The sequence below is a fragment of the Podarcis filfolensis genome, assembly GCF_964270895.1.
Source record: "Podarcis filfolensis genome assembly, chromosome: 3".
Taxonomy (NCBI): domain Eukaryota; kingdom Metazoa; phylum Chordata; class Lepidosauria; order Squamata; family Lacertidae; genus Podarcis; species Podarcis filfolensis.
This window is the reverse complement of record NC_139606.1, coordinates 80,081,963-80,105,359: the sequence shown is the minus strand read 5'-3', so window position 1 is coordinate 80,105,359 and position 23,397 is coordinate 80,081,963. Positions and strand designations below refer to the sequence as shown.

General features: G+C 41.1%; 2 protein-coding genes across 9 annotated transcripts in view; one reads left to right on the top strand and one right to left on the bottom strand.

Annotated features, from left to right (window-relative positions):
* The window catches only part of SMYD3 (SET and MYND domain containing 3), a 349,734-nt gene extending 343,839 nt beyond the window's left edge, over positions 1-5,895 (top strand). Inside the window, exons 12-13 of one of the 4 annotated variants that reach the window (XR_014545673.1) lie at positions 1,777-1,872; positions 2,249-5,895. Coding sequence is in view for 1 of the 4 variants with exons in the window: in XM_083604343.1 (XP_083460469.1) it covers positions 1,777-1,815 (39 nt within the window). In the remaining 3 variants the exon portion in view is untranslated. Of the gene's footprint in view, positions 1-1,776 lie in introns of all 4 variants that reach the window. The other 3 variants (XR_014545674.1, XR_014545675.1, XM_083604343.1) reach the window with 3 other exon arrangements.
* Positions 4,907-23,397, bottom strand: part of KIF26B (kinesin family member 26B) — a 266,992-nt gene continuing 248,501 nt past the window's right edge. For all 5 annotated transcript variants that reach the window (XM_083604169.1, XM_083604170.1, XM_083604172.1 and 2 more), the window contains 3 exons: positions 11,010-11,209; positions 9,311-9,461; positions 4,907-7,930 (listed from right to left, as the gene is read on the bottom strand). In XM_083604169.1, coding sequence (XP_083460295.1) covers positions 7,782-7,930; positions 9,311-9,461; positions 11,010-11,209 — 500 coding nt within the window. In that variant the 3' untranslated portion in view covers positions 4,907-7,781. The remainder of the gene's footprint in view (positions 7,931-9,310; positions 9,462-11,009; positions 11,210-23,397) is intronic.

The following is a 23,397-nucleotide window of genomic DNA, read 5'->3' as shown; positions in this document are numbered from 1 at the left end:
GCTATAAAAATGGAACATAAAAATCCATCAATGTATTAATTAGGTGTTATGCTTTTAACAGGGCAGAGAAGTATTAAAAGCATTCTTAATAAGGATATTAAAAGCACATATTTTTAATCATCTTTATTAACCACAGAAGTATGAGAGTTGTAAGTGGCATCACCAGGTAGGGAAGATGAGACATACTAACAAGATAGGCATCTACAACTTTTCAGAGTGTCTCTTAGCCCATTCCCAGCACTGACAAATGTCCCTCCGTTGGCTGTGTCTGGAAGTGCTGGTGAGACAGGAGCATGAATGCTGTTGTGGGCCAACTGAACTTGGCTGGAAAAAAATCTCATCAACTCTTTTCCATATAGCAATAACAATTCCGAGTTGCATCAGTCAAAATAAAGCTTCAGTCTCTATGCAAAATCAATATTTTGCCTATGTACATTACTCTAGGCCTAGAGGCAAGAGACTTGCTTGCTAGGCTGGGGTTTTAATTTAATCTTTGACAGATTTTGTTACTGAACATGCTCTGTAAATCACATTGGTCCCACTCACATTAGTGCATATTTCATTGTAAATAAATCACACTGGAAAGTGTTTTGAATTGCAAACAGAATGGGATTAGCCACTGCCTTTTGGGGGTTGTTTTTGTTTCTGCTTACAGCCCTAAACAGAGATCAAATGAGCACTGAAAATTCCAAGGATTAGGTGCCTTCCAACAAATTTCACTGCAAACGCCAGAATTTTAATTTTAATTTAGCTTGTGGCTTCACAGATAACCTTTGGAAGGCAAGCGGCTTAGGCTGCTGAGGCCCAAAGACGCAGCCTTGGCCTCAATCCAAGCTGTCCTCTCTTAGGGCAGCAAAAGTCGCCCAACACAAGGCATGGCATACACTTGTTCTTTATTAGGAGTGGAGGGTTATTGGTTTGTTTTTGTTTTTTCCAATGTGTTTTGTGTTCTCATTTTGTATTTTTACGTTGTGCACTTCCCTGTGATCTTTGAATGAAGGGCAGTATACAAATTTAATAAATAATAAATTATTACCTGTTAGGGATGTTTGCTGCTGATCTGATCTTGAAAAAAAAAACAAAAAAACATTTGGTGACAGGGTGGTGGGATAGCCAGTACAGAAATACTGTTGCTATTCTGCTTTGCTATTTTCCTGGTTGTGCTATTTTCCAAAGTATATAATCTTAGCCAATGAAACAGGAAAAGTGGCTACAGCTGTTAATACTGGTCATTGACTGTAAGAAATTGATTGATTGACTACAGCTGTCACCAGACTGTTGAGAATTGTTTTTGTCTCTTCTCTCTCTCCTCCTACCCTTGACATTGTTCCTCATTTTTCAGACTTTAGCATCAGTGCTAGTCAACATGCAGTTTTAAACGTATGTATTAAAACATTGTGTGCTTGGGATTAAATGTTTTCTTGCTCAGATGTTAGCCTGTTGAGTTAGCAGTCTTAATCATGGGTCTCCCATTCTGCAGCTGGAATTGCAGTGGAAGGGAAATTAAGTGTTCAGCTCCATCACTACCATGTATTGAGCAGGCTGGAAGTCTGGATGTATTTGAGTATATAATGTCAGCAATGTTTAATACTGTACATGGCAAGGCTTGCAGGCAGTGATCCTTGTTGTGTTTCTGGGGGTGCTATAAACACCCGAGGGTGTGCCTGTTTTCATTAATGAAAACTTGGGAAATGAAGTGCTAATTGAGGCACTACTGGAAATGAGTTTTCTAGAACTGATGTGATCACTTTTCTCCTTCCCTCATTTTTTTGGCAGGAGACTGATTGGTGGATGTGTGAAGCTGTGGTCCAGTAGCACAATGTTAAAGCAGAGAGAGTGTTTCTTGATGCGGCTTTGCTTGTGGAACACCAGGTGACTGGACTGCTTTTTATGAGGCCAAATCTGAGTGTTTTGGCCTTACCAATATACATAGCTGAGGATGGGAGGAAATGTAGATTTGGTCATCATCTTAGTCCTTCCCAGCAATCTTTTGTTTAGATCCCTACAGTGGTATCAACCAGTGATCTTGTAGTAAATAGTAACCTTACTGGTAAAATCTTTTAATCCCTTAAAATGTCTATTACTTGACTCTTACTTCCTTGGGGAATCATTTAATTAGCCAGCCTGTGGTGGAATCAGCACGAATCCAATTCCTATTGGATGTTTAAGGCAGTGCTGGCTCTCATGTGCACATTTCCTAAAGTAACTTTGCAATACTGCATTATTCGCCGGCAAAAACCTGCTCCAGAAACCTGTGGGAAGGAACCAAGTGTTTTCACTGAAGGAAGACTTCCAGGGAAGCACAAGAATTGGTAAGATAAAAGTAAACATTTAATGCCACTATATTTTGATATCTTTTAAACATCATATCTTTGACAATATGTTTCACACCTCATATACCACAAAAGGTAAGAGATTCTTTTTTTAAACCAGCAAACAGTGAACTTTACATTTTAATGGCAAAAGGCTTGACATATTCATTCAATCAGTTTCCATTTTGTGTGTGTTTCTCGGTTACTTTTCCATTCTTGTCCTACTGCTGTATGGGTCCACCCCCTCCCTGTTGGTTCTTTTTCCAGCAAAGCAGAGGTGAGGAACCTTAGAGGCTCTGGGGTCAAGTGCTGCCCCCCAGCCCACTCTGTCTGGCTCCCAGGACTCTTCTCAGGCCACATCCCCCCTTGCCAGCCCTCCTTGAGTGATGTTGCTTGACTGGAATGGGTCTTTGAACCCCGACAATGCCTCTTGGTTGCCTGGATCAAGGAATGGTGGGTACATTTGCATGGAAGCTAGCATGTACAAAGGTAACATTTACATTTGTCTCTTTCGCCACTTTTGTCTCTGGCCCCACCCATTGCTGGCATGTGGCTGACCCCCTGGAAGGTTGCCCAGATGGGAATGTGTCTCTGGGTCTGGAAGAAGTCCCCCACCCCTGTAATGGAGCCTAGGTGATATAGCAGACGATTAGTGTGTAGATCTGTCTTCTTGTGGAACTTCTTGTGACTGACTCAGTAGAAGTGATTCCCCCTAGCAGGGGTCTCTCTCCAACCTTACGTGACTTTATTATACCACGGTTACTATGGAAAAGGACATAGCCACAGACAGAATGAAATGGATTCAGCAAATGTACACTTCAATGCATAGCACTTAGATAAGCATTTCCAATCATGATGGTTAAATAAATTATAAAGTACAAGCAATTCTATAAAGCAAGAACATCCTGAGTTTACAAATAAATTATGTCCTTCATACGTCAAATAGGTGATGGATGTCAGGTAGCAGTTTCAGCTAGGGAAATTGGGGAAGGAGCTGAAATTTAGAAAAAGTAGTATCTATGTGTACATAAAATCTTTAGGCGAGTGAGTGTTTTATTCAGATACCCATTCACACGCATATTATACAATATATAAGGTGGCTAAATTCATATAGAGAGTATATGTCATATAGATATAGCTGAAACTGCTTTAAGCACCACTTTTATTACCATCATTTTATTATAAAGTATGCTCCAGAGTTGAGTAGGGCCACTCAAAGTTTTACAAAATGCATCCTCTCCTCCATCCTTGGGAGAGGTTGAAAGGTCAATTTGAATGGGTGTTGTTCGGGCTCAAATAACCTGCCATGGATTTTTCCTGCAACATGAACATCTTGGACCACTTTGATCAAGCCAGCTGGAAGTTAATGCTTGAACCTGAGTACCAGGAATTCAGCAGCAAAAGGTATGCTCAAGATGGTACGTAAAAGAAGTTCATATCAACTCCACTGGCAAATTTGTGGCCAAGTTTGGATAGTCTGACAACAGAAATTTGAGAAACATGCCACATCTGCTTAGTTGGCCAGAGGCAGATGCTCCAATAAAATAAAATAAAAAACTTTCATCTGGAAATAGTTTAGAAAAAAATTGGTTGCTCTCATTTCTTGACTATTAGCTAGAGCAGAGGAAAAATTCTATGAAGCATCATGGGTGCTCAGCTATTATTTTCCAACCTTCATGCAAGGTGGAAGTTATTAGCTAAAAATTAGTGAGGAAATTGTCAAATGAGCCAAAGAATCACAGCCAAGGCTTCTCTGGGCTCTGTAGCGTATGATCGCCAAGTGCAGTCACCAGAGCATATGGGCCACTGCTTTCCCCGTTGACATCTGTGGTAGCGAGTTACCATTTAATGAGAGTTTGCTTAATGTTTTACATGTTGCTTATGATCAACAATAACCATTTTAGATGTTGCTTGCATGTGTCTTTCATCATATATGCCATTTGCCATAGGCACATCACTGTTCCATGCCTTGATGCCAAAACGTCTGTGGTACAGCTCTTTCCCTCAACATAGATCAGGGAAATATTTTGTGAGCTAATTTAGCTCATCTGCTTTCCTTCATTCCTCTGCCAATTAGAGAAGGCCTGCATGGGGGCTCAAAAGGCACAGGGGTGTTGTTTCATTTTATAAGGAGCAAATAGTCACGCTCCATTTTGATCACACATTATCTGTTTATATTATACATATAGTGGCAGAGTTAATCCTAGAGGTCTAGAGTGCACCTGACCTTAAATTATTGACACCTAAATGCATTTTTCTATTTATTTTTATAAATGTTTCAACCATTTTTCAAAGGTTTATACGAGGCAACTACAGCCACACAGCTTTATAGGCAGGAGAACATGCATAGATAATAACACAGCCCTCGTTTTAAAATATAGTTTCTATAAAATACAGTGGCATAAATGGCCAGCCTGCTGGTGCGTGGGGGCTGTAAAGGTTTTATGGACAGAGTTTTGCAATGAGCGTCATAAGTTATGCTTTGCTGCTTGTAAGTAGGTGCCCTAACTCAAACACATAAAACATAGCTGTACCACCACACAGATTTCCATCGGTTTATCTATGCACCCTCTTAACCTTATTGTTTTTAACTCAGCAAAGTGAGAATATGTGTGTGCTATGGCTGTTATTTGTTTTCTAATGTCAGTGTTTAGGAATGCAAATAAGGAAAATTGGAGGGAGGGTTTGTTTGACATGGACAGCAAACAAAAAAATACCATCCTAATCTATAATTGCATATGATGTGTACATATGAATGGTATTTCCACCACCCTCCTCTACCCCTCAGGAGCTGCATTTTGCCCCATGGGGAAAATAGTTTCAGATGTTTTCTATGTTTAGAAAATAGCTTGGGGGAAAGTGTTACATTCCCCAATTCCCAAAGAGGAAGCATTGGGGCACCCAACCACCTTTAGCCTTCTAAGACACTGCCCAATCCTCCATCATCACATCTCATTTGACCCTAGGATTTTGTGCTTCCAAGTTATGCCTGTAATTCAGCAAGTGACACTTGCACATGATGCCACCTTGGTTTGATCTAGCAAACTTATCTTAAACAGCACATGTGTTCTTACCAGGCACCAAGAGGCCATGAAGTAGCTTTGCAAATGTTCCAAGCTTGGGTCTTGGGAAATTACCTTACTTGCAAATATTTATTTTGCAGGAAATTTCAAGGAATGTGAAGGTGGATCAGAAGAAAGTGAGGTAAGAACATATTTCAGAGGAAGATCAGAATTTTACCGTTGTTAAAAAAGACTTTGTTCATGCACTTGGATCAGGTAGGGATGTCCGCATGTTTTTAGGGCCAGGCTTTTGGAAGTCTTTGTCTGTCTGCACAGGACACAGAGCTGATGTGAGACATTTGTGCCATTGATGTTGTACTGTAGATTCCTCTAATGACTTGTGAATAATCTGATGAACTTTTAATAATGCAGTTGTGAAGGTAAATTGTGATACTAGTTGTTTAATATTTCTGAATGCCTTGTTTTGTGTCTCACAATAAGTTACCGAAAAAGAGAAAAGCTGGATCAAGTGGCTTCTCATCTTGGCATGACTACTAAAAATAAAATTGGCAAATTTTGGAGTTTGTTGATGGAAGATGTTTATCAAGCAGAGATGCAATCAGGTGTTGCTCATTTAACTCTCCCCCTTTGAAGTATTATGCACTGATCTATAAGAAATGTACATGTATACAGAAGCAGTCCTCCTTGTCCCTATCCCTAGCCTGATAGAGAATCAAATATGGCAAAAAAACCGTGTCTCCTACCCAATCCAGCAGATGGAGCAGTACATATGCTGTTCAATTCTTTAAAAATGTATCTCACAGATCAGAAAGGAGAAAGGGGTCTGGATTCATTTTTTGCAGATCTGCTTTTTCTACTGAACAGGTTTTGCAGCTTGTTAAAAGGGCTGTTTGGCTGGTGCTGTGATGTGTATTGATGTGCATCTAAACATAATACATGTCCTCTTCGATCATACAAATGGTCCATCTAGTAGCATCCAGTTTCTCATGGTGCTCAACTGGATGTCTCTGAGAAGCAGGACATGAAGACTTGCCTTGTTGTGGCTTCAGCACCTGGTATTCAGTGCCTACTGACCTCTTCAACCAAAAGGTTCCCTATAGCAATCTTGACTACCCTCCATGAATTTGCCTAATCCCTTTTAAATCCATCCTAACTAGAGACCACCACCACACCTGATTGCTGTAAATTCCACAAACTAGAAGGATGCTGGTCTGATCTACCATAACCATTCCAGTGTTCATAGACCCAGAGCCATAACAGGTAGGGAATCATTTGCAGTATCTCTGTAACCAAATGAAGGCAGCTCTAGGACAAACCTAGACATACCTCAGGAAAAAAAGAGGCAGCGGTCAATCAGTCCACCAGTTGAAGACCAGTGATGTTGAGATGTGCTAGTGGGTTAACAGGAGCACCACCACCATGCAAATACAAGGTAAAAGATTAAGAAATTGGTCCCCAAATTCATGTTTGGATTAAAAGTGGATCCTGGGTCTGAAAAGAATGAAGATACCTGGTCAACATAAACTAAGAGAAATAGTAATTATCTTCATTTGAGCATCCATGAAAACTGGTGGTGTAAATACCACAATCTGAGTACAAAAAGTAACAGCCAACAAAAAAAAGCAGTGAAGACTTCTGCTTTCCTAGTGATGTCAACTGAAGTCTTGTTATTTTGCCAGAAAATCCACATTTATGTTCTTTAATAACAAAGTGGACCTCTCCTCTTCCATTACTATCAAATATTTTGGGTTTCATGTACACGGTTTAATATCTTTTTCTCTTTGAGTGGCCTTACTCTCGTGTGTAACAATAAATGACAGTTAACATTTATTTATATGCTGTATCGGTTAAGAAATATCTCTACAAACACAAGTTACGTAGAAACAGCAAGTCAGAAATAGGATAAAACACCGAGGGAGGGGAAAACAGGCTGTAAATACATTTCAGAAAATGTGTTTTGATTTTTTGTCTTTTTCTTTTTCTTGACTAGCACCATCTGTACACAAGAAAGTATGAACATAAATGTTTGGATAATAAAGATTTGCAAGGCACTTAAGACAGTCTTCCTGTGTATTTTTACTTCAATGGTGCTCTCAGCAGCAGTCGGTCCTACATCTGCTCTTCCTCCCTCTACAGCTATTGTTGAGGGGTAAAGTCACTTCTGCCAGCAGTTCCTATTTACAAACATGTCCTTAAAGATTTCTCAAAGTGCTCTTTCAGGCTAGGAGATTCCACATCCTTATTTCTCAGCGTCTTTGCTTTTCATCATCATCATCATCTAGTCAATGTATGCACCACTCTTCAGCATAATAAGAGGGGGGAAATCTCTTCCACACACAGTCAAAACATGACACCAACCTTCATCCTCATTCTAGGTCTTTGGGGTGCTGTTCAAAAGGGAGAAAGGGGAGTGGCAGTAGTCCAAAATGTTCTCGAGGTTAATTCTTCACCGACGCCCAGAAGTGATGTCAAAGCAGGTGATCATCATGAGGTGGGCCTTGCAATAGTTGACACGGTTCTCTAGTCGCTCAGTCACGCACTCAAGAGCCTCCAAGTACTCCAGGGAATCCAAGTCAAATACTTGCTCCAGATCAACTGTGGGAAAGGAAGCAAAAGGCCCAGCACATTACCCAAATTGGTAGCGCAAGCCCTACATTGCTATTATCTTTAAGGGCTCATTCACACAGGTGTGTGTATTACTCAAGGGACTGGATTCAAAGAACTGTGAAAGGAAAGAGTTTGTGCAAGAAACGGGCAATGCTATGACAGGTAGGTTCTATAGCAGGCCTCAGTGGAAGAACATTGTTAGATTTGTTTTAGCTGTCCTCATACAATGCTCCTGAGTTCAGAAGTCACCATCTGCACGCAGAAAGGCAAGTGAACTTATGAACAGGCTCCGTTGAAAGTGCTCATACCAAGTAATATGAAATTCCCTGCACCACATGATAAAGAGTAAGTATTTCATAGCACATAAAAGACTTAAGGCCACAATCCTAAAGCCACATCATAAGAGATGTGTCAAAGAGGGCCTCCATCAGTGGGATGGTAGAGTGCCTGGTACATCCACAGGAAGCGCTGTACTGTCAGTGGTGCATTGTTAGTGGTAGGGCACATTGACCCTCACCCCAAAGGGCAGAAACTACACCAGCCCTGGAGCTGGCATAGAGATTTTCCTTCCCACTGATGTCAAATAGCATTTTCCCAACCATGGGAGCTCACCACCACTTTAGGATTGCGCAGTAATAGGTTGGCTGCAACACGTGCTTTTGTGGATTAGAGCCCTCTTTTTTCAGGTGCCCAAAGTCCTATCCTTAGTGTTATTCTCTGCTCTAAGTAGCTCGCAGCAAAATACTTTTCCTGTATATCTGAGGTACCCTCACCTATTGATTTAGCCAGCTTTGGCTGTATCTTTTATACATTTTGTTTGCTTCTTTAGAAGAATCCTTCCTAATTTGAATATGGGATTCTTTAATCTCTTTATGAATGAGCTGTATGAACTCTATCCTTTTCTAGCTATATGTAAAAGGGGGAAAAAAACACAAATTAATGTCTTACATAAGCCATTTCAACCAAATTTGCCTGAAAGTATTATTTCACAGCAGGAGAGCAGATTTAAAATATAATTCATATGTCTGAGTGATCTGAGGGCAAAGGGGGGCGGGGAGGGAAATCTCATTTTCAGAAGCTCTGGAGTGAGACGCATAAGCGTTAATCTAGTGATGGCAATATTCCTCACTAGAATGCTGCATAATTCCTGGCTCTGACTCTTGAGCAAATAGGCCCACTTGGTTCCAATGTCACAGTTTAATAGGAATTATGCAGCAACAGTTTTAGAAATGCAGTCCATCCAAATCTGCTCCAGGTCAAACATCAGCACAGGCTTTGCTTATAAACATAGTAGTTCAATACTTAGCTGCAGCACCAGTAAAGTTTTGTGTCAATGAAATAAACCAACTATAGGCAGTAAAACCTTACATTCACTGAGCCATTTATTAGGATCCAGCATCAGGTACTGTTTGGTCACTTCCAGCTCCCTCATTAACCACTCGTACTTGGCCTTGACCTCTGCAATTCGCTGCTGCCGGTGCTCCAAGATTTTCAGTTTAGCGTTGAAGCAAGTCACCTCCTGCTCAATAAGATATATGAAGGGGAGAGTTAAGGGAGGGGTGTGTGAAATAAAGGCCAGATTAGATCTTCCCCAGCCAAATTAACTTTAATTTGGTAGCAACAATCACAGAAACTCAGGAAATGAAGCAAAAAATTAAAGAAATAGGCCTTTGACAATGAAGGGTTCATTGGTTATTGTGGTCTTTTCAACGGCAGATGACTTGTAAAAATATATTATTCAAATACATTGTACTCCACAATACATTTCATTAGATGCTCTGGTTGTTATGTCACTGCAAAAAGATGATTGCTTTAGGGAAAGTGGAAAAACTCAACTTTGAGGCTACAACTCAGAGGGGCTGAGCTAGAAGTTAGACGTTCCTAACTCCTTATTTCCTTCACAGAAGTAATATAGTCATTTGTAGGAGTATTCAGTGGGTATGACAAATGTACTCAGCCAATCAAACATCACCTCTTCTTCCTTGCAAATATACCACCTGATCAGTGTTTTATCATGGCTGGTATTTAAAATCAGAAATTAACTAATCGGGGAGAAAACAGCCCAGGGAGAGGTGGGCGTGTTTATGCAAGGGAACAATAGAGATGCCTTATGTACCTTTTCCTCCTGCTGACCAATCCTCCTTGTAAGTATCTGCTTTCATAATCCTATTATCTTAGATGTGGGGTTGGGACCATCCATGAGTCAACAAAAGGTTTACTTCTGCTGTGAAACCTCTTACTTCTGAATGCACCTATTGAGTAAATGCTGTACTACAAGGTAAGAGATCTTGCTGCAAGATCCACAATTTTTTATATATATAAACTGCCTGTAGAGCAGGAATAGCCAATGTGGTGCCCTCCAGATGTTCTTGTACTCAGTTCCATCATCCTTGGCCAATGGCCATGCTATTTCGGGGCTGATGAACATTTGATTCAGAGGGTGTTATTGCTGGCCACCCTTGGTGTAGAGTTAGGGCCATGTGTGTGCTTTGACACTCCTGGCTCTAAAGAAAACCCAGCAGCTCAGCCCTTTGCCTACACAGCTGGCCATCTCTTCAATGGTTTGAATTGCCCGGGACATTCACAGTTCTCAGACCAGAGACTTCTCATGCATACCTTTGAGCAGAGCTCTGCTCTCTGCAAAGGTATTCAATTCTCTTCAGTGGGAGTCACAGCTGTATGCATATATGAATCTGCACATGGGGCTATTTGCTCTGATGAAGAGAACTGGAGCATGAGGAAGCTCTTTGTGTACAGAAGTAGACATGGATATGTGGTTTGGGGACCTCAAATTTCATCTAGGATTGTAGTTGCTGTGCGAATGCCAGAATTATTGGATTCTTGTATAGATTCTCTTTTGGAGGTGTGAATTTGGCCAGGTATTCCATCTCTGTGAGAATTACATTTTTGTCTATTCTAATGGGTTTATTCATTTGCTTCAACCACCACCACCTCCGCCCCAAGGGAACTGCTGGACAGAAACTCACATATATGATGAACAAGTTATAGTAAGATTGAATCAACATCTTCAGAGTTAAAAATCAGAAATAAATTAGGAATGCCTCACATTGTTGTCCCCCATGCGCCGTCGTTGGAGCCGCTCCACATCATCAATCTCATAGACTTTGATCTCAAAGGGCTCCCCCATTCCTCTCTGGGAACTTCTCAGAGGTCCATCTACCCAGCGTACTGCTGGGCTGGTAGGTTTCCTTATAGGAGATGTTGTGTCAAGCGATAAAGCTGGGATGAGTCTCCGTCTCTGAGAACCTAATCAAGGTCACAGTTATAAGGTTTTGTTATCAAAGGACAAAACTCTCATTCTTCTCTTCCAACAAGAGTTTACGACATGAAGGAAACAAGACTGAGGAAAGCTGCCTCTTAGCTCTGAACATTGCCATCAAATATACAATAATGCTGCAGTCCACAAGTGCTGACATATCTGTAATGTATCACTAAATTTATTTCTTGCAAAATTCTAGTATTGTTTAGCACAGCAGAATCTCACTTGGCACCCAGTCGGGATCCTTCTCTGGTCTGAGCAATGAGCTGCTTGCCTTTACCTTGCCCCACTCTCAACACCTCAGGAACTGGGTCTGATAATTAAGAGTGAACAAATCTTCAGAGTATACATGATTCTCACAAAGAGACACGATGAGACAGAAGGGAGGTGAGGAAGTGCCTCAGGTAGCAAAATGTCTTGAGCCAATCATGGGTGGGCAGAGCTGAAAGGGAAGCAAGCCCAGCAGGTGCAGACCCCATCTCTCCCTCCACACTCAATGCTTTGATAAACCCATACAGACCTAAACATGTTTAACGTAGCACCACTCATGGTGCACTAGAACCACTCTTGTGGCGTCTCAGACTGACTTACAGTCATAAACCACTAGGAGAAAGAGAACTATAATCTTTTGACAGATTGTTCCTTTTTTAAAAAAAAAGTAGCATTTTTCACTGCATTTACCAAACAAGAGAACAACACCCTTTCACAATATTGTCCACCATACGAATCTCCACATGATCCCACCTGCAGATAAGGCCAGAATTCACTTTGCTACTGCTTTTTAAATGTTTCTGCTCTTATCAGGGGACTTTTGTTTTTCCTATTGATCATTTTGTCCAATACGCTCAGGAACTGCTAGCCTTAGAATGACATGAAGGTTTTTCTCAGGAAGGGAAGAATAGGAAGATGGCTAGCTAAGCCTGGTGGAAGGGGACAGGTCCAACCCACTTCTCCTCACAAAAGATCCACCCATTTCTATTATCTCCTCTTCTGGAAACAGATTCATATTTCACCTCCTGCTAAAGATCCAGTATTTTGCCTCTGTGAGCTTGACTGACCAGAATCCTGTGTTTGTGTTATTTGGATCCTCACATTTTGAACTACATTTGCAACTGCTCATTCGTGTTGCTGTAAACAATGAACAACAGTATGAGGGGAAATGAGAAAAAGCATTCCTCTCCTACCTGTAGAACAACAAGCAGAGAAACAATTCTCTCTTACTTGCAGAGAAGGTGATTTGAAACTCAATCTATTTTAAATAGGCATTGATTAATGAGCTGGTTATTAGTCTGGATACAGAAGGTATAGGGTGACTTAAGAGGAATTCCTGCTGTCCCAGAGTCCCTCTATTTAATCTCTGTGGTTTATCTGATTTCACTTGAGATGGGTTGTGTAAGAAAATATATCCATACAGTAGTGTTTTATGGTGAGTGCCACCAAGGTTTCATGATATCACAGAAAGGAGAGACTTAACTGGTTCAAACAGCAAATGCACATACTCTATAGTGCTGAGCATGAACCAAATATACTTCTATATCTATATAAAACACACAGTGGACATCTGCTCTACAGCAAGCAGAGAGCAATGGGAGTTTTGGCAAGGTTATTGTCCATCTGTCTGTCTATCTATACACATATGCGCTTCCCAGCAAAACTCACCCTTATATCTCTATTTCTTTTGCGAACTGAAAATGAGTGAATCCCTCTTTATACAGTCTAACTGAATCAACTGCCAATCTCAGAAGGACAATTTTATTTTATCATGCTGTTAAGAACAGCATGCATTGCACCTGTTTCCGAGAAAATCAAGTAATTTATTTTTTAAGGTTCAGATGCATTGGTTGTGAAAAGTCTAGCAAGACAAGAAACCTGGGCAACTTTAAAACAACAATGGACAATATGTGATAATATTCAGTTACCCCACAGGGGTAATGCCACAGCTATGGCTCAGCTATAGGGTGCAAACTACATGACCACAATAAAAAGTTACAATAAAAAGACAAGGAAGGGGTTGGATATGCAACCACGTTGTATAAGATTATGCATGGTAAGTTGAAAGCAGATACAGTGGTACCTCGGGTTACAAACACTTCAGGTTACAGACTCCACTAACCTGGAAGTAGTACCTTGGGTTAAGAACTTTACCTCAGGATGAGAACAGAATTTATGCAGTGGTGGCGCGGCAGCAGTGGGAGGCACCATTAGCTAAAGTGGTACCTGAGGTTAAGAATGGTTTCAGGTTAAGAACAGACCTCCGCAACGAATTAAGTTTGTAACCAGAGCTACGACTGTAGAAGTTTTTTCTCCCTTTCTTATAATACTTGGAGTCATCCAACACTGAACTACTAAGGACACACAAAGGGAAGTACTTCTTTTAAAAATGATTAGGCATATTAATGGTGAACAGGACTATCAATGGCTCTAATCCACTGATAGAGGCAGCGTGCCTTTGAATTCCAGTTGCTAGGAATGACAAGAGGGGAGAGCACTGTTGCACCCAAGTTCTACTTGTAGGATTCCCATAGGCATCTGAACAGGATGCTGAACTAGATGGGCCATTGGCCTGATCCAGCAGGCTCTTCTTATGTGTCTCATAAAAAACAAACAACTCAAATCCATCTTTGATTCCATTTTCTAGTATTTCTACCTTATGACCCATCCTGATGCCTTTTTCTATGGGCGAAGGTAACTGTCAACAACCGTAGTCATGAATTGGTTCCAAACATTCCCTCATAAAGGGGGAGTGGAGTAATTTGCCTCTACCCTGAAAGAGTCAGAATCATTTTGAAGCAGGTTATGGTACAGCATTTAAAGCCCTGCTACATGAATAAGAACATCTGAGTGCTGACCTTGATTTGAGCTTGGTAACATGGCTGATAGCTGAAGTCCTTGTAGGTGCAGACAGGATAGCAACAGCCAATGAATAAATGTGATAATCATAAGGAATAGGTGAAAATTGTAAGATTAGAATAACATGGCCATATTCCCATACATTTATTTATATGGATAGCATATCATTTTCTAATTAATCAAGGGGGCTCAAGATACGGAGTCATGGAATCGTGAGACAAACAGCATATGATAGCTAAAAGCAGATAAGAATTTACAACATGAGGAGCAAACCAGGGCATATAGGAACATGCTTGGGCAAGAGTTTTAAATAGAAAGTTGATGCACAGAAGGGTGGTTTGTTTTGCTTTTTGTAAGAACAGTGTGGCAAATGTCTAAATGAGGAATCTAAGGGTGGAACACAGTGTACTGTATTAGGGGTCCAGATTTGCTGATCAGAATGGAACAGGAAGACAAGTAACTGGGTGTGAGTTTATCACTAAACAGCAAAGATCTGGAGAGGCAATTGGAAAGAGACACCCAAAGTGGGATGGAGACAAAGAAAGAGGATAAAATGCTATGATCAGATAGATATAAGAGTGTGGAAAGTATTTGTATGTGTTGACCATTTTCTGTTATTTTTTACTTGCTCTCTATTCTGTTATCAGACTCCAAAGAACTCCAGGTTTGCACCTGCTGGGGATGGCTGGAGTATCTCATGAAATAAAACTTATACAATATGACTATTTTCTCTAGACTGACCAATAATGTGGACAATTATTTTATTGTTCATGTATTCAGTACAACATAAATGCATTATTTGAGACTAGGGAGGCAGCACTGAACATCATTCACATGGGGGAAACTGAGTAAAATCTCCATCAAAACCCTCATTTTTATCTGCCATTATTTTATCAGTTGTTTAATTGTACCAAGCAATGCTTTCTGCCATCACCCCAACCTCTCCCACAACTGCCCTGTGTTCCCTGGTCTAGTGTCATTAGTTTTGAGGCAGATCATTTAGAGTCTGTAAATGAGCACTGCTGGTGCAATGTCAGGAGGCAGTCCCTCACTGAGCATGGCAGATTGACAAGTAATTTGGGAGAAGTCCCAGAGAAGATGTAGGTCACAGCAGACAGTGTCCAACAGCCATACATCTCTAGCCAGCCACTGAATAGCAACACGCCTCCTCACCCCCATGCTTATCTTCACTGGGGCTGGATTTCAACACACTGTTGCTATGCCAGTTGTCTAATGCTATTGTGTATGGAGATGATTCTGAGCTGGTTATTGTCCAAGGCATGCCTTAAAAAAAATGAATTAGCTCAGTCCCTTTCCCAGCTTTCCTCAAAGAGAAGGGGTAGGGTCCAGACAAGCTAGTGGCAATTGTGTTCCTGTAAGCGAATTCCTAGCCAGCCAAGTTAGCAGGTTTTATTTACAAGTAGTCTAATGGTGTCCAACTCAATCATGCATGTTCCACAGAGCCTTCAACATGCACAATAGCCCACTGCTACTTCCTCTATTAAATCATTCCTATATTCATGCGGTAGAAAGCTCAGTGCCAGCACGTGGTAGTCAAGCGTGTAAAAAATGATTACTCGGATCCCTTTCAACACAGATTTGCTGCATGAAATGGCCTGGCTGTGACCTGGGAAAATCAATGCTGTTGTTTTTAATGAACAAAAAAAATTGTGATTGGGGCCCATTTCACCATCTCTGCTTTCCAGTCAGCAGTTAAGTGTTTAAAAGGGTCACCAAACACACACACAGCAGCTCCTCTTGCTACTGTAAACATCACCAATAAGATTAAGAAATAACTTTTATGTATGAATTGCCATCACTGTTGCCATCATCAAAGCAAGTATGTGAGATGCTACTTTGAAATGCGACTAAGTTTCTTTTGAACCAAACACTGCAACTGCAATCCAACACAAGAATTTGGTGTGTGTAGCCACACTTCAATCTCTGGTGCCTTGCAGCTCATCTGAAACTGGGAGTGAATTCTGGCACTTTTGGATGCAAAGAGAAATGATCTGCTTGTTTGTTTCTTCATTTTTGACAGCATGTTTTCTTACGGCATATTTTTTGGCATTAGAACTAAAGGTCTTTAGCAGTGGCGTAGCGTGGGTTGTCAGCACCCGGGGCAAGGCAAGTAATTTGCGCCCCCTAACCTGTGGATTTGTGCCCCCTAACCCGTGGATTTGCGCCCCCTAACCCTACCCCCCAGATGTTGCGCCCGGTGCGGCCGGCCCCCCCTGCACCCCCCACGCTATGCCACTGGTCTTTAGTGTTTCACAGTTTCTGTTCAGATAATGTTGGAGGAGAAAGTTTTTTCTGTGCAATGTGTGGAACTGCTTTGAGTTTTTCATTTTGATTTTATATTTACATCTGCATAAGTATGTGTGTATTTGATATTCCATTATTAAAATGCACAAAGCAGGGAGGTGAAATTGGAAAGAATCAAAAGGCCTCTTGGTCCAACCCTGCCTACCTTCCCCTTTCCACACTTCATTGCAAGGCTGAATAGTCTGCGTTTCAGCTGCACCGGTCATGCAATCCAGATCACAGTCAGATCACAGTGTTGTGCAAGCATTGCAGTCAGGGGGATGGTGGAGACTCCAAATATGACACTTCTTAGTCTGCTTGTAGTAACTGATTATCAAGAAGCAACAGATGAAACTGAAGGCAGCCCTGTTTAGGGAAGTTTTTAATGACTGATGTTTTAATGTATTTTTAATCTTTTGTTGGAAGCCGCCCAGAGTGGCTGGGGAAACCCAGCCAGATGGGTGGGGTATAAATTATTATTATTATTATTATTATTATTATTATTATTATTATTATTATATTACTATTACTACTACTACTATTATTAAAGTTTGGGTCGAATGGATCTTTTCAATTTGGGGTGGATGGCAACACTTAAAGACAACAGCAACAAAACACATTTGTTAGTATAACTATCTCCACGTTCTATGCATAACTATTTTAGAAATTATTTTGTTGCTTCCAGTGACCCTGATATTGATAGATTCCAGCTTTCTCAGAAGATGCAATATCTCCCCCTACATTCATTCTCAAATAAACCCGGATTGGTATTACAACTTATTTTCAAATATCCATTTTTGAATTTGAATCCTCTGTTCTTACAAATGACACCATTAATTAGAAGAGCTTAAAACCAAGATGGAGGTGGAGACTAACAATCTAACTATTGGCACTTTTAGTCTTTTTCTCTTGTGACATTCAGCAATTGCCTTGCTAAGGAAACTCAGTATGAATTGCAATATTTAAAAAAGCTACACCATTCATAAAATGTTTTAACGTGGAAGGAATCATAAAGGTTCCTATGTAAAGCAAAGAGAAAAAGAAAAGTCTCTGACACTGTCCTAAAACACTCAACACGGGCGGGCAACAGATATGAGCACCATGGGCCTTACACATGCATTATTAAATATTAGGAAATGTTGCTTAGCACTTATTCCAATAGTGCACATAAGTGATGAGCACTATCAGAATTGTAGTCACAACAGAGGTACAACATAAGTACAAAAATGGTTTTAAAAGCCTAAAGCTACAATCCCTGAACTGTGGGAAGCGGGAGGGGGTGAGATTATAAAGGTGCTGTATGCTGAGCTCTCACTGCCAGGCAAGGGTGGGGAAAAATCAATTCAGATTGCATTTAAAGGCTAACTTACCAATTCTACACTTTCTGAAACCGTATGTGAACCCAAACACAGCTATGCTTTGAAATTAGCACTGATCTGAATTTTTCAAAGCAGTTACCCACTAATTTGTACAAAATGCATACACTATAGTTACACATATTAGTGAAAATGACATACAAGATCCATTGTTTTGCTTGTGTATTTGGCAAAACTGCATATAAAAATGTGTATAGTAAGAGAAATTAGCAGCAAAACACTGGTGAATTTTTAGACGACTTTTTTAAAAATTAAAAAACAACTGATGTAGAAATGTGCAGAACTATGACTGGAAAAATTAGATACAGAGAGAAACAAAAATTAACATATTTGCCCCTCCCTACTGGTAAGGCAGAACTAAGGGTGGTGTTCTTCTGTACATTTCTGGTCTCAATTTACCTCCATCCTATTTCCACTGAAAACAACAGAAGGCAAAGGGGAGGGAGAGGTTTAGACACTCATAGAAGAGTAAAATTGGAAGGGACCCAACGAGTCAAGGCAAGGCAAAAATGTCTCTAATTTTTCTTCTGATTTTTTCTTTTAGGGATGGGCAAGAGGACCGGGAGGGTTTAGGATTCTTTAAGAACATAAGAACAGCTTTCTGGATCAGGCCAGTGGCCCATCCAGTCCAACATCCTGTTCTCATAGTGACCAACCAGATGCCTGCGGGAAGCCATAAGTGGAACATGAGTGTAACAGGCCTCTCTCCAGCTGTCGTATCAAACATCTGGTATTTCAGCCGCACCCAACACGCTCCCCTTTGGGCACCACATAGGCCAGCTCTTTGGGAGGAGCTGGCATTGTCAAGAGAGGTAAGTCTGGCCAATGAAGACTGTGCATGCACTAAGGAGCTGCAGAATGTGGAGCAATCATTGGAAAAGAAAGAGGAAGAGGAAGAGGAAGGAGGAGCCTGAAATGCCCTGCTTGGAGGAAATGGCTGGCCGGAATTCTGTACAGAAGCCTCCCTTTTAGGAGGGCGGATACACTCCAACACTTTGTTGCAGGTTCCACTTGTCTGGCTTAATTTCATTTCCTGAGCCCTCTTCTGCTTTCTACGAGCCACATGGAATTGAACAGGTCTCTCTTTCTAAGAATGTGGCCTTCGCTGCTATGTGACATGCAAGATCAGCTGAGGCCACGTTAAGCCCTACTAACCAAATCTCAGGAACCAAGAGCTAGATTTTCTCTCCCAAAGCAGCCAACCATATAAGCTATTATATGCTCCAATATCCCTGTGCTTGATCTCCCTTCCAAGTGCTCTAGCCCAGACCTTGCCAGCAGGCAGGCAGCCAGGAGCAAATTACATTGGGGCCCTTTGTCCATCGGTAACAAGCTGCTCTCTAAAAGATTGACCATGAAGCCCCATTCTTTAAAAAGAAAAAAAAAGAAAAAATACCCAAGCCATGCTGATTCTGCTGTATTGAGCTCTGTCTTGTGTACTTTGCACATTTTCAGTTCCGAGCTTGTTGCTTTACTGAAAAGCAAAAGCCTTAAAAATGAAAGTGCGCACAGGCAATTTTCAAACCTATGCAGCCACATGCTCCTAATGAAGGGAAATGGATTCTCCCTTGAACCAGTATTACAGTCAATAATTAGTCATAGTTTCAGGCAGACCCAAGAACCCTTTGATCTAGCTAACTATATATAAAAAGGGACATGAGCCTGTTTTATACAAACCAAATAAAAGTTGCAGGGAGGGGAGTCGCCTAAGGAAGATCTTCCTTAGAAAACCTCATCCTGTTGCAAATGATACCCAGTCTGTGCTCGAGGGCTTGCTATGGATTAGAAACGCCACAGGGGGACAAGAACTGGAAGCCGATAAATAGCATGTATGAAAAAGCCAATGCATCTGTGAAGATTGTTTGAGAGCTTAAGTGTATGTCTGAGAGCCTGTTGTATAATGTAAATCTAATCACAGGTTTGCCTTCTGTGGCCTTCTTATATTTTTTAGCTCCCAAAGACTTATGAGCTCATAGCATTGCACCTGGGGAAAAATGGATATTCAGACTAAGGCTACAATCCTATGTACACTCCCCAGGTCTTAGTCACACTGAACTTTTGAAGAGCGATGAACAGAATTGCATTGCAAGAGAGTCAAATTCACCTCTGAAAGAGCATTGTAATACATTGGACCCTTGAATTATGTACCACTCTGGATACGTAACTTCCGGGTTTTGCCACGCATGCATGCGCAGAAGCAGCGCCTCCAGTTACGGACTTTTCAGGTTAAGTAAGGACCCCCGGAACGAATTTTATTTGTATCCCGAGAGTCCACTGCAGCTCATTCTCATGCCCGTTTGGGTTGACTATGATTTAAAAATGAACACGATATTTAATACAATTACCTAACTGCCAATGACCTAACAGCACATAATCTTAACATATTTAGCTATCATGTCATTTTTTAAAAAAGAGATGGTGTGTGAGAGAGGACTGCCTTCATCTTGGCGGCAGCAGAAACAGTTCTGAAGTGAGGGAATCAGACCCTCAGACGCCTAACTGCCCCTTAGCCCCACCCTGATGGAATAATCTGACTGTGGATGATCACTCTCAATGTGCTGTTATCAATTTTCAATTGGTTATGAACTACATTTGTATAAATGTGGTTATTATTAGAAGTCACCTTTAAAAAAAAATGGTAGAAAGTGGCATATGCCTCAAATAAAATAAAAATAAGCCATGGTATCTAGACCACAGCCTGACCTCATTATCGGAAAAAGCATGATTCTGGCACAGACCTAGTTTCCAGAAAAGTGATAGCACTGGATTATCCTTCAGCATAGCATCCCTAATTTTAAAATGGCAAAGCATGATCTAGCCAAAGTAAAGACCTTCTGAGTTCTGTACTGTTTTCAAGGACAAAGGGTGAGTGAGAGAAGCATATACAATCTATTTTGGGGGAGGGCTATTGGGCTGTTTTTATTTTGATTATGTATTTTGTGATTTTATATTTTGAATTTATTCTGTGAACTGCCCTGAGACCTCTAGGTATAAAGGTAAATACGGGACCCCTGACCATTAGGTCCAGTTGTGACCGACTCTGGGGTTGCAGCGCTCATCTCGCTTTATTGGCCGAGGGAGCCGGCGTACAGCTACCGGGTCATGTGGCCAGCATGACTAAGCCACTTCTGACGAACCAGAGCAGCGCACAGAAACGCCGTTTACCTTCCCGTCAGAGCGGTACCTATTTATCTACTTGCACTTTGACGTGCTTTTGAACTGCTAGGTTGGCAGGAGCAGGGACCGAGCAACGGGAGATTACCCCGTCGCGGGGATTCAAACCGCCGACCTTCTGATCGGCAAGTCCTAGGCTCTGTGGTTTAACCCACAGCACCACCGGCATCCCCCTCTAGGTACAGGGCAGTATATAAACTCAATTAACAACAAAAGCAACAACAACAACGACTCAAACTGAAATCAGTGGGACATGAATCTCTTCAGCTGCCTGGGCTGTGTCCACAATTAGTACATTCATTGCCTTTCCCACCATCTGCTATGTTAAACCTGGTGTACACCAACCTTTTTCAACCTGGTGCCTTCCACGTTTTTTTTACTACAACTCCCATCAGCCTCAGCCAGCACTGACTGGGGCTGATGGGTTATAATCCAAAGTATCTGGAGGGCACCAGGTTGGTGAAGGCTGGTGAGACAAGAGCCTTATAGCTTGCAGAGGCCAGCATTGTTGCACAGGCCATACTGGGGCTTCTTTACAAGGGCTCACACTTTTAAGTCAGGATAAATGTAATTGTTTCCAATGAACGGTTTGTGACCAGCCTAATATATGTGTTTGTCTTGCCTCCTTGGTTAAGCTATCTTGTTGCTATTTAATCACACCTTATTTGGACAAAAAGTGGCCATGGTGCCCATTCACTCTTAGAGGGCAGAGGTTAACAGGAGGGAGGAGGAAACCAGAGAATAAATAGCTGCACAGATGCTAGGAGGTAGTGAGGGAGGAAAGATCTGTCACAAAAAGACAATTATAAAAAGGCACTAGGCTGCTCTAAAATGGCGATGGCATTAGGATATGTGTGGTCCAGTTAACAGAGTCCAAGGTCAAACAACCAGGAACAGCTGAAATCTAATTGTGAGCTTGACTCTTACTTTCCTTTCAGCCCAGTCCTAGTAATGTTTATGCAGATGGAAGTCCTGTGGCGCGCAATGGAGATTAGAGTTCCCGCTATCTCTGCTCACTTTCTGTCTTCTGCAATGAAGCAGTAATATTGCAGAGGAGGAGGAATTAGATGCCAAACAAGTCTGAAGCCCATACAAAATGAAAAAGGATGAACAAGGGTTAAACGTTATTTACTGCATCTGAATCCTGGACCTGCAATGAATTGTCCTTTCATTCTTCCAGCACAGTGAGTGGATAATACCAGGGTTCAGCAGCAAATAATGGAAGGTTTAGACCCAATGTTAATAAAGCACTACGAAAAGTCAACACATAGTTATGGTAGGTGGAAGTTGGTGACTAACAGGAGGATGTGTTTGTATTTGCCTGTATGTATGATTAAACACTATGTGTTTTGTTTAGGCTATGTAACGATCAGGTAGCTGCAAGCAGTTTCCTGTGCTTATGAAATTTAGAACCTGAAATTTAAGCAGGACTAAAACTGAAAGGTAAATTGCTCTTGTCTTTCAAAACCTGTTGCGTACCCTTTGATGCTCAGGTTCTAAAACCGTTACTTAAGTATATAGAAGTACTGTAATGCACTTAAGGAAAACCAAAAGAAAACAAAATCTCCAGGAGGCAGGGAGAAGAGAGGAATCTGTCTCTTCTGTGTGTGAGAACTTCAAAAGCAATCCTGAAACCTCACAAGACTGCTGGTGATTTTCTTAAAAGTCTTTGTGGCCTCTCTAAAAGGGGTTTTCTGTTGATTCATGTTGATCACGCCTGACAGCTAGCATTTCCGTTAATAATAATCATAAATAAACCAGACAAGGTCACCTGACCTGAAATGAGCATATCTACAGCACCATATCCATTATAGCAATGTGTATCCATGACAGCAAATCAGGAAAGGTCCAGTGCTCTTGACACCATAGTTTAAGATAATAGGAAATGCCTTGGGTTCTTTGAGATAGATATGTATATTTAAATCGCAATGGCAATCTTTTATACATGGACAAGGATTAAGGGAAGGAGATCTGCCTTTAAGAGGGGGAAAAACTGAAGCAAGACTATTCTTGTCCATAAATTAATGCCAGCGGATTTCCCCATTTCACTCCAGTTTGAGCCTGGCCCACTGCTGCAGTCATAATCTTATGTTTATGTCCTCATAAATCTATTGACATGTAAAAGATTGTGCTTCCATCCAATACAGAATTATGACTTTATTGCTGGGGGGTGGGAATTCAATGAGAAAACATGCTATGAAAAGTGGAAGGCTTTATTTATTGACAAATGTTTAATGAGAAAAAAAAGATATTTGCATTGACTGTCTTTTTTTTTTTTAAAGGAATGACAAGGTGTTTAAATATGACCTGTTACTTCCAGGCTTAATTAGAAATGGGTACAATTCATTAAAAATGGTGGTCTGATAAAAATAGATGCATCCAAGCTCAAAATTAATCTTTAACCCCTCCCTCTTCCATTACACATTCCCTGCTTTGCACGGCTTAGTAAAGATGAGCTGCACACTTTGTGC